At 46.7% G+C, this 12,060-nt stretch overlaps 1 protein-coding gene across 1 annotated transcript; it reads left to right on the top strand.

Annotated features, from left to right (window-relative positions):
* Nucleotides 1-5,076: 5,076 nt before the first annotated feature.
* On the top strand, nucleotides 5,077-5,901 carry LOC137000053 (uncharacterized). The gene has a single exon (XM_067355653.1). It carries the CDS (start codon nucleotides 5,077-5,079, stop codon nucleotides 5,899-5,901), a length of 825 nt encoding a protein of 274 aa, XP_067211754.1.
* The last annotated feature ends 6,159 nt before the right edge of the window (nucleotides 5,902-12,060 follow it).

Here is a 12,060-nt window from a genome sequence, read left to right as displayed (position 1 = left end):
GATAAGGACCCTATGGTTCGTCATTTCCATAGTATTTTGTGACTCCAAACCCTCCCTTATATGTGTGTGTGTGTTATGTTTGTTTTACTCTTAGTTTTTGCATCATTTAATTGCTATTATGACATATTAATTTTTTTGCTTCCTCTGATAATTGTAGCGATTCTTTTTCTTTCCTGATTCTTAAATAACTAATATGTGGATCTGAAGAAACAAGCAGATAATGCATCACATCTTCATTGCATTTCTGGCGAGAACACATTCGAGCGTTGTTAGCTCGAGCTTGTTTGAAGATTTTATTATTAGCTTCCTGAGCTTCTTCAGAAAGACATCCTATTGGTAACCCAAATGAGTCAATAATACGCCAACCATGAATTAATACTTTATGCACAGATGGAGGCATAGGATACCAATTATATAGTTTAACGTAAAGCTCGGCTGTTTGATACGCATACTTTTTAAATTTTTCTATATCGACTTTATATCCACAATTCAAAACTTGCAAAATAATACCATATCTTTCAATTAAATTTTTATCAATTTGAGTTACTTTTAAAATTATTTCTATTTTGAAAATATTAATTCATGGTTGGCGTATTATTGAATAATTTGGGTTACTAATAAGATATCTTTCCGAAGAAGCTCAGGAAGCTAGCAATGAAGTCTTTAAACAAGCTCGAGTTAACAACGCTCGAATGTGTTCTCGCCAGAAATGCAGTGAAGATGTAAACTGCTTGTTTCTTCAGATCCACGTATTAGTCATTTAAGAATCAGAAAAGAAAAAAATCGCTATAATTACCACAGAAAGCAAAAAAATTAATATTATAACAGCAATTAAATCATGCAAAAACTAAAAGAGTAAAACAAACATAACACACACACAAAATAAGGGAAAGTTTGGAGTCATAAAATACTGGAAATGACGAACCGTCCTTATCCCAATCACTGAATTATGAATACACCAATACGCTAAAAAAATAATCATTTTTAAAGTCTTTTACATTTTTCGAAGATTTTATGTTAAATTTTATTAGAAATTAAACTTCTTATTATATAAGATATTACAAATTATTACTCTGATTATAATTAATATTTAATTAATTATATTTTAAATACATTTTTAATTTTTTTAATTTTCCTTTATCAAATACACACACACACACACACACACATACACACATAGACAATCACTTATAAACACATAAACACATGCAAAAAAAAGTCACATACAGAAAGTAATTTTTCAAGCATTGCACATTTTCTCATTATTCAATACTTTACTGCCAAATTTTCTATCTCAAAGCTTCAATATCAAAAAACGCGCAATCTTATCTTAAAGCTCTATGTTTCCTGAGCATTTAAAAAAAAATTATTAAGATCCGATAAAAATTGAGGCAGAGAACGAATTTTGAATGGCACAGTAGAGTTTCGGTCCACTGTGCCCCGCTCCCAACTGACCCTCCGCCGGAGGAGAGATAGAATTCCGATAGTCTACGGTATCTCCCCTCCGGCCATCCAAGTTGGAGGGACCCAGTCTGGATCCCTCCTAGGGGGAATCCTCCCCGGGGGTTGATGGTGACGCGTTTATAGTGCGTGCCACCGCCCGGGGAGGCCTTCTGTTCATCTATCTCCATGGGGGTGGGGGGGTTGTGTTGGCGGCAGTATAGGAGGGGGGTCAATCCCCTCCCATTACCGCCTCCCCCCTCCTCTCTCTCCGCCTCCTCCTTCCGTAACATCACATTGTCACAGAAGGAGGAAACGGCCCTCCATTTATCCTCTCCCTCCAGCATGGCTTTTACCAATGCTGGTAGGGAGAGGTCCTCGCCGACCACTGCAGTCAGGACCCGACGCTCCCCCTCCCATGCTTCACACTCCTCTAGGGTGTGTCGCGCCGAGTCCAGACCGGCCGCACAGTGGTGGCACTCGGTCGTACACTCTCTACCGATCCTGCACAGGTTGTCACCGAAACAACCATGTCCGGTGAGCACCTGTGTCAGGTGGAACCCGATACCGTGTCCCCTCCTGTCCGCCCATTCGGGAAGACAGGATTGGATGGCCTGGGTGGTCCATCTGCCCACCGTGGAGCCAGCCAAGGAGGCCTGCCACGCCTCCATGGCTCCCTGGCGGGCGTCCCTCCGGAGTCTGGCTACGACTCGTGGCAATAGGCGAGCGCTCCCGGGCCAGTCTGGGTCCCTCGTACGCCGGTAAAATTCGGCGTACGAGTTCGCCAGAAACTCGGCCGGGAGGAGGCCCGCCAGAGCTGTGGCCGCCGCGTACGACGTCGTGCTGTAGGCCCGGATCAGCCTGATGGCCAGCCGGCGCTGTTGACGATGTAACAAAGCCTGTATGCGCCGACTGGCCGCGACCCTTTCGGCCCACACCGGTGCCCCGTAGAAGAGCACCGATTGCACGACGTTCACGTAGAGTCTTCTGACTCTGTTTCTCGGACCACCCAGGTTCGGAAGGAGGCGACCCAATGCCATCGCCATCCTATCCGCTTTGGGGGTTATCCCAGCGAAGTGCTGCTCAAACCCCCAAAGTCCATCCAGGGTGAGGCCCAGGTACTTCATCTGGGTTCCCACCCAGACACGGACTTCCCCCACCCAGATTTGGGTGGGGGAGGTCGCCCCGAGTCTCTGCTGTAGAAGTACAGAGCCTCCGTCTTCTGCGGGGCGACCTCGAGTCCCATCGTTCGTATTGAGTGTACGACCACCCGGGTGGCGGCGTTCGCCGCGTCCCGGGCCTCTCTCCAGCTTCTCCCCCGGGCCACCACCAGGGTGTCGTCTGCATAACACAGCAGACGACAGCCCGGGGAAAGCGCCGTGCGGAGCACTTTGTCGTATGCGAGGTTCCATAATAGGGGTCCTAACACCAACCCCTGAGGAACCCCGCAACAGACTTTCCTTCGGCTTACCCGCTCCAGCTGATCCCTGTACTGGAGCGTCCTGTCACGGAAGTAGTCCCAAAGAACCTCCCTTATGTATGGGGGAAGGCCATGGAACTCCATGGCCTCTCCCACACATTTCCAGGGGAAGGAGTTGAAGGCGTTGACGATGTCCAGCGACACCGCCAACGCCACTTCCCCCCCCCCTCCCCTACAACTTGGTCCGAGAGGGTCCGCAGATGCATAATCGCGTCTGTTGTGGATCGGGTCTCTCGGAACCCAAATTGGTCCTTCGATAGATTGGGACCATCCCGCGACAGGTGCTGGACTATTCGGCCGGCAATGATTCTTTCGAACAGCTTGCCGACCTCGTCCAGCAGGCAAATCGGCCTGTAAGCCGAAGGTTGCTCCGCCTGTTTCCCCTCCTTGCGAAGTAGCACAAGGTTCGCTATCTTCCACAAGGAGGGGAAGGTGCCCGTCCTGAGGCATGCGTTGTACAGTCGCCTCAGTCGAGTACCCACCACGCCAAAAGCCAAGGCCCAAACACGCCCGGGAACCCCGTCCGGGTCGGGGGCTTTACCAGCAGCCCCCAGCCTTTTGGCCGCTTCGGATAGCTCCCTCTCTGATATCCCCAGGTCCTCGGTCCAAGTGGGGTATCCCCCCTAGGGGGGATGTGGATGTCTCTCAACGGAAAGAGACTCCCCACCACCTGGTCGAGGAACCAGGGTCCAGCGTCTTCGAGGTTGGGGGCGCCGCCGGTCTCAATCTATTGAGTACCAGACGGTAATATCATTAGACGAGGAGGGACCAGCAATTTCATTAATATCTGCAGCATATAGTGTTAGACGACTTTTATCTTTTTTAGAACATGCAGAATACAATTTGTCCGCGGACATTAGAGACAAATGCTTTTCTTTAATTTCTATGTCTACAGCTGTTTCCCCTCTCGCTTTCAATGCTGACTTAAGCACGCATGTAGCATTGACACTGACAGATAAAAGTGGATTTCGTTTTTCCGTTTTTATATTTGGCAGAAAGGAAAAGATTCTTTCTGAATCGGCATTAGAATTTGGTAGCGATCTTATAACATTCAAAAGACACATTAAATTTGGATATTAATGAGTGCGTTGGAAAATTTGTTTCCACATGTCATCAAAATTCAACATTGATAGAATATCTTTTTCTGCTTCTGTAAAGCTTTGATGTAAAGTGTGGCGGCTCACCGCCACACCGCTGCACTGACGCGGTATAATACATCGCGGCGCCGCTACGCGCCGCAGGCCTTCTACCAGTTACAAGCTTGCGGACCCACCGCCAGGTTGCGCAGGCGGTGAAGAACCTTCTCGCGATCAAGCTTCGATCGACGAGATATAAAAGAGCTGCTCCGCAGATCTTTCCTCACTCACTCGCTTCAAGGCGAGCTCTCCCCAGGGCCCTTGAACTGAGTCGTACTCTGCCTCGGCAGAATCTAACAGAGACACATAGTCTCGCCGTTTTTCTCACACTGCCTCGCAAGGCGTGTAAAAAGAAAGCAGAGTCCCAGCATCGGCCACGCACTTCAACCAAGCGGCCCGCGGATACTCCACTTTCGCCGTCACCTCCTCAGTCTCTAGTGTGGAAATTAATCCCACTAGAGTTCTGCGTCCGGTTGACTCGACCACCAAGGGACACGCTCACTCAAGGCGACATCCGAATTCGGAGACCTCTCTCTCCTCGGTACACGGAGCAATCCGTAATTCCGAGAGCCGAGACGGTTGCCACCACCAGCACACCAGAGACTCGATCCATCGCAGTACAGACTTCACCGCTCAGAGCCTGCTCAGAGAGCAGTTGTCAGACGGAAGACCACTTCCCGAACGGAGTTCCACCGACGCCGGGAAAGGGGCTGCAACGAGCTAACTCAGTTGAACCGTCCTTTTTAGGACCCGTTCAACACACTAAGACGCGGCCGGTAATTTCTTACCGCGCCCGTCAATTTTTCTTTTGATTCTCGGCCTTACACTCTTGCCGAGAAAGCGCCTCTGGCGCCCTTAATCAAATCAAACACAAAACTTGTACATTACTCTACTTCTCTGACGAGGAAAAATAAAATATATTTTTCTAAGAAATTGGTCTCAATATCTTTCAACCAAGTCGAACACAATCCTTAGGCAATACGCCTATAAACTGGTGACCCCGACGACTGGTTAAAGCAAATGAGCCAATCAGAGAAGGCCGGCGATATGCCAGGCGCCGACGCAGCACAAATCGGCAGAGTATCGGTGCGAGTACCACCTTTTTGGCCGGAGGAACCAGAATTATGGTTCGCCCAATTAGAGAGCCAGTTCCTGCTGAGCGCCGTCACGTCGGATTCAACCAAGTATGCGTACGCAATCTCGCAAATCGAAACAAAATACATCAAGGAAATCAAAGACGTGATAACGAATCCTCCGACATGCGGGAAATACGAAGCCGTAAAAAGGGCACTCATTCAAAGGCTGAGCGACTCACAGGAACACCGCATCCGCCAATTATTAGAGCGAGAGGAACTTGGCGACCGAAAGCCATCGCAGTTCCTGCGCCATCTAAGGACGCTCGCGGGCAATGCCGTGCCTGATCAACTCCTGCGCACGCTATGGCTGGGGCGTTTACCGGCCCAAATGCAGATCATACTAGCAACGCGAGCTGACGATCTTCTCGAGGACGTGGCGGAACAGGCCGACCGTGTCTACGAAGTCACATGCCGAACAGTCGCAGTTTTGGACAAGCCGAAGGAGACGAAATCAAAACCTACCGGCTCGCTCGAGGACCAGATTCAGGCATTGGTCAAGCAAGTCGCCGCACTCAACACGCGATTGGGCCGGCAGGAGCACCGCCACAAACAACAGCGCCACAGATCGCGCAGCCGCAGCCGGACCAAATCAAATTCGGAAGAAGACAGCGAGTTTTGCTTTTTCCATCGGCGATTCGGCAGCAAGGCAAGAAAGTGTACAGAGCCTTGTACATACAAGGAGAAGAAGAAGGAAAAAACGGAAAACTAGACGGTCCGGAATCAATGGCGGCAGACGGCCCGGACCCGAAACCATGCCGCCTTGTAATAACCGAGCGACAAACAAAAGTTCGGTACCTCATCGACACGGGATCAGACATAAGTGTCTACCCGCGCTCGATGGTACGCGGACGGATGTCCGGAGCAACGCAAGCCCTGTTTGCAGCCAATGGAACTGTCATTCACACCTACGGGTGGATCGCGCTTCAGCTCAACATCGGATTGAGGCGCGCCTTCCAATGGAAATTCATCGTAGCTGACGTCACACAGCCAATCATCGGCTCCGATTTCCTTGGGCATTTCCATCTCCTGCCGGATGTAAGGAGAGGCAAACTTTTGGACGCTACGACGGGATTGGCCACAAACAGCCTGCAGAGCAGAACCGGACAAACATCGATTAAGACATTACTACAGGAAACAGCTTTTCACGCCTTATTGGCTGAATTTCCACAGCTCACTAGACCAACCGGAAAGACGGAATCCGCGCCGCACTCAACGATGCATTACATCGAAACAACACCGGGACCACCGGAAGCATGCAGGCCGAGGAGACTGGCGCCGGAGAAGCTAAAAGAAGCAAAACAACAGTTCGATCTTTTACTGCAAGAAGGAGTAATCGCGCCGTCCAAGAGCGCATGGGCCTCACCGTTGCATATGGCACCGAAGAAAGGTGGCACGTGGCGACCATGCGGCGATTACAGGAAGCTCAACAACCGAACGGTGCCGGACAGATACCCGATTCCGCACATCGAGGATTTTACACAGGCTCTTCACGGGAAAACAATTTTCTCTACACTGGATCTGGTTAGAGCTTACAACCAGATTCCGGTAAACGCTGAAGACGTGCCAAAAACGGCAATCACCACACCGTTCGGTCTGTTCGAATTTCTCAAAATGCCTTTCGGGTTGAGAAACGCAGCGCAAACGTTCCAGAGATTCATAAATGAGGTGATACGCGGACTCGATTTCTGCTACGCCTACATTGACGACATCCTGGTAGCATCTCACAACGTTGACGAACATAAAGCACATTTAACAGCTTTGTTCCAGAGACTCAGCAAATACGGAATTCAACTAAACCCAGCAAAATGCGTGTTCGGAAAAGAAACCGTAGCATTTTTGGGCTACCAAGTCTCAGCAGAAGGGACGCAACCACTACCGGAAAAAGTCGAGGCCATTCGGAAATTTCCAAAACCGATCACCGTCAAGCAGCTGCGGCAGTTCCTCGGAACCTTAAATTTTTACAGGAGATTCATTCCGGGAGCGGCCATAGACCAAGCAATCTTGAATGACGCGCTAAAAGGGAACAGACCCGGGAAAACACCAATCGAATGGAGCGCAGAACGAGAGGCAGCGTTTGAAACGTGCAGAGAAAGCCTTGCACGGGCAACGCTCTTGGCACATCCGGACCCGAAAGCAGAACTCTCCTTAACAACCGACGCCTCAGATTTCGCAATCGGAGCAGTAATCCACCAACATGGAAAACTCGGACAGCAACCGGTGGCGTTCCTCAGCAAAAAGCTGACCACCGCGCAACAAAAGTACAGTCCGTACGACCGAGAGCTCTTGGCGATATACGCAGCAATCAAACATTTCCGGCACTGGTTAGAAGGAAGGGAGTTCATCATTTACACGGATCACAAACCGCTCGTGTATGCATTTCGAAAAGATCCTTTGCAGAGCTCACCGCGGCAGACACGGCACTTGGAGCTGATCGGGCAATATTCAACCGACATCAGACACGTGGCGGGAAAGGATAACATCGTAGCAGACACACTATCGAGGACGCAGGCTGTCCAGCAAGCAGTAAACTTTGCAGAGCTCGCAAAATCTCAAAAAGACGACGCCGAAATACAAGCATTACTCAAAGGGAATACGAAGTTGCAGCTTAAAGAAACCGTAATTCCCGGCACAGATATCAAACTGATGTGTGATACATCGACGGGCATCCCACGACCATACGTCACGCAACAATTCCGAAAGCAAATCTTTAAGCATTTGCACGGACTCGCGCACACCGGGATAAAAACCACCGTCAAATTGATCACGCAGCGCTTCGTGTGGACCGGAATAAAAAAGGATTGCCGCAGATGGGCGCAGGCTTGCATTCCCTGCCAGAAATCAAAGGTCCACCGACACACCGTTTCACCAACAGGAAATTACTTGGGGCCTACCAGCAGGTTCCAGCATATACACATGGACATCGTCGGACCTTTGCCTCCATCTCGAGGGAAGAAATACTGCCTCACAATCATTGACAGATTCACACGATGGCCAGAGGCATACCCGATGTCCGACATCACCGCAGAAACGATGGCTCGCCTCTTATTTGAAAACTGGATTGCGCGTTTCGGAGCGCCGGCACGAATCACCACGGACCAGGGACGGCAGTTTGAGTCGGAACTATTTAAGCAGTTGGCCAGACTGACCGGATCGCAACACATCCGAACTACCGCGTACCATCCGGCAGCCAATGGCATGGTAGAGAGACTACACCGGCAACTCAAAGCGGCTATCAAAAGCCACGAAACAGAAGCATGGACGCAAATTCTTCCAGTCATTTTATTAGGCATCCGCGCCGCAGTAAAAGAGGACATCGGAGCCACACCAGCAGAATTAGTTTTCGGAGAGACTATTCGGATTCCCGGACAATTCTTGGACCAAACCAGTAACGAGCAGCCAACGGACGAGTTTGTCCGTCATTTACAAGAAAAAATGAACAAACTCCGTCCACACTTACGACGCCATGGCCACCGCAGCACCTTCGTACACAAGGACCTGGCCACATCGGAAAAAGTTTTCGTCAGACACGATTGCCCGACCAGAGCGTTACAGCAACCGTACGACGGACCATTTAACGTTTTAAGCAGAAACGACAAAGTCTACAGGCTATTGGTCAACGGCAAGCCAATCAACGTCTCGATTGACCGATTGAAACCGGCTTACACGTTGGACGACGATGAGCAACCAATCGAACCAACACCAGCCGACCAACCAAAGCCCTCCGCAACCAACAAGACGAGGAGCGGCAGAACTTCTAAACCAACCGTGCGTTTCCAGGCTTAAAAACTGCCAAGGGGGTCCTGTGGCGGCTCACCGCCACACCGCTGCACTGACGCGGTATAATACATCGCGGCGCCGCTACGCGCCGCAGGCCTTCTACCAGTTACAAGCTTGCGGACCCACCGCCAGGTTGCGCAGGCGGTGAAGAACCTTCTCGCGATCAAGCTTCGATCGACGAGATATAAAAGAGCTGCTCCGCAGATCTTTCCTCACTCACTCGCTTCAAGGCGAGCTCTCCCCAGGGCCCTTGAACTGAGTCGTACTCTGCCTCGGCAGAATCTAACAGAGACACATAGTCTCGCCGTTTTTCTCACACTGCCTCGCAAGGCGTGTAAAAAGAAAGCAGAGTCCCAGCATCGGCCACGCACTTCAACCAAGCGGCCCGCGGATACTCCACTTTCGCCGTCACCTCCTCAGTCTCTAGTGTGGAAATTAATCCCACTAGAGTTCTGCGTCCGGTTGACTCGACCACCAAGGGACACGCTCACTCAAGGCGACATCCGAATTCGGAGACCTCTCTCTCCTCGGTACACGGAGCAATCCGTAATTCCGAGAGCCGAGACGGTTGCCACCACCAGCACACCAGAGACTCGATCCATCGCAGTACAGACTTCACCGCTCAGAGCCTGCTCAGAGAGCAGTTGTCAGACGGAAGACCACTTCCCGAACGGAGTTCCACCGACGCCGGGAAAGGGGCTGCAACGAGCTAACTCAGTTGAACCGTCCTTTTTAGGACCCGTTCAACACACTAAGACGCGGCCGGTAATTTCTTACCGCGCCCGTCAATTTTTCTTTTGATTCTCGGCCTTACACTCTTGCCGAGAAAGCGCCTCTGGCGCCCTTAATCAAATCAAACACAAAACTTGTACATTACTCTACTTCTCTGACGAGGAAAAATAAAATATATTTTTCTAAGAAATTGGTCTCAATATCTTTCAACCAAGTCGAACACAATCCTTAGGCAATACGCCTATATAAAGCAAACCATTCTTTTCTTGAACTGTTTTCGTTAAACCCGCCAATAGTCTGAGCGACAAAAGAAACATCATTAAATGAAGTTTCTCTATTAATATTACGTAAAGCTGTGTCCGGTTCGAAAATTTTTAATTTTGATAAAAATTTGTCATTTATTGGTAATCTTTTACAAATTTCTTGGGCAGCAGTTATGTAAAATTGCAAACAGTTCTCTCGAACTATTGCAACTACGTTTGCGTGTCCCTCTGTTATCAACTCGTTAAGATATTTTTCACATTCATCTCCTAAATATACTTCGTTAAAAGATTTTTGATTTTCTTTGTTGGAAAATTCAAAATTATTACTTATATTTTGTAAAAGTTCTGACTTTAAGAAATGTTTACAAATAATGGTTAGGAACTGAAATGATTTCGGCTGCAATAACTGTATTCTTGTTTCTAGAGCTTGGAAAAATGCATTAAAAACATTTAAAAAATGTAAAATATGTTTTAAAAATAATAAATATGCTTTTATATCAAGTTTTTGCATTATAAATAATAAATTTTGTCCAGACTTTGTTCTTTCACTCATTACCATTTCTTTTAAAAAATGCTCGACAGTATCCCAATACTCTAGAAGTCTTTCAATACATGAATGCCGAGAAAGCCATTGTGTGTCGGACAACTTTAAAATTTTTTGGTTTGCTTCTTGAAAACATTCACAAAATTCTTCAAAAATAACTGATCGTTTTGGACTACTGTTAATATAACTTGCTATTTTTTTTACCAATTCCTCGCAATAGTTTGGGATCTTACCACATGCAGTATGTGCAACAAGTGCAGCGGAATGACATAGGCATGAAAATGTTAACAAATTTTTACATTTTTTTTCAAGTTTTGTTTTAAATAATGAATATTTACCCGTCATGACGGGCGCATTGTCGTTTGTGACAAGGCAACAATATTTAAAAATGGAATTTGCAGTCTATACATTTCTCGTTTAAAAGCATCAAATAATTTTTCCGCACTGCTATTCCTTGCATCAATATCTATTAATTTGACTAATTGCGAGCGAATGTCTAATGTTGCAGGATCAACATACCAAACATAAAACGTCATCCATTTTTGATTAGAAATGTCAGACATTTCATCAATAAAAATAGTAAATTTAGTATTTTGAATAATATCGACTACACGATCCGTTTCAACCGGACACACACGTTCGAAATAATTTTTTGACATTTAGTCCGACTCATTTTCATGTTTTGCAATACGTCAGAATCTTTTCCTATTTGTTGGAAAAAAGTGAGAATGTCTGTCGCAGTTTGATGCAAAATGTTTTTCAGCGATGAAAGCAGCGTATCGAATTTCTGCAGCTTTCTTTCGCTTATCGAACGACAAAATTGATTCGTCCGGCATATTGACATCTTCGTCTGTATTTTTCGTTTCTATATTAACATTTTTAGTAATTGTTAAATGTGCTATTGATTGTGCATGACGAGAAATACATGACATTTTAGCAGTTAGATATATTTCACACAAGGAAGAAAAACATAATGTTTTATCGTGTGATACTTCGCGTAACCATGGTTGAAAGTACTCTATTTCTAACCATTGTGGTTGAAATTTTAATGTCTTAGAAATATTTTTTTTTACAGTAATATAATTATTATTTAATAACAAAGATGTGTCTTCTTTAATATTACTTTTGTGATACGTAGAATTTGCATGTCTAGAAATGCTCGTGTTGCAAGAAATATTTTTATCACATATAATGCAATGAAATAAACTGTCATCTAATGGTACTTTTTGTATCCAATATTTATATCTATCATCGCGAAGCAAAGCTTCTGAAAAGCTTTGCTTGCATTTTTTTTTTAATAAATCACACATTTTTATAATGAATACAAAATAAAACTATAGAAAACAAAAAAAAAAAGATTTAAAGAAGAAAAAAAATAAGGAAAGAGAAGAAAAATTACGTAAATGTACAGAAAGGTTTGAAAAACTTACAGTCAAGACTGCCTAAGCTTTTTCAACGAAAAGAAATGAGCGGCATATAAAATATTACTATTAAAATTTGCCGTGCTCTTATATATACCACGCAATGCAAACGCGGTTTACGCGCAGAAACA

Source organism: Linepithema humile, chromosome 5 (genome assembly GCF_040581485.1).
Source record: "Linepithema humile isolate Giens D197 chromosome 5, Lhum_UNIL_v1.0, whole genome shotgun sequence".
Classification (NCBI taxonomy): Eukaryota; Metazoa; Arthropoda; class Insecta; order Hymenoptera; family Formicidae; genus Linepithema; species Linepithema humile.
Note: the sequence above shows the minus strand (reverse complement) of the source record. Positions and strands in the feature narration are given on the sequence as shown.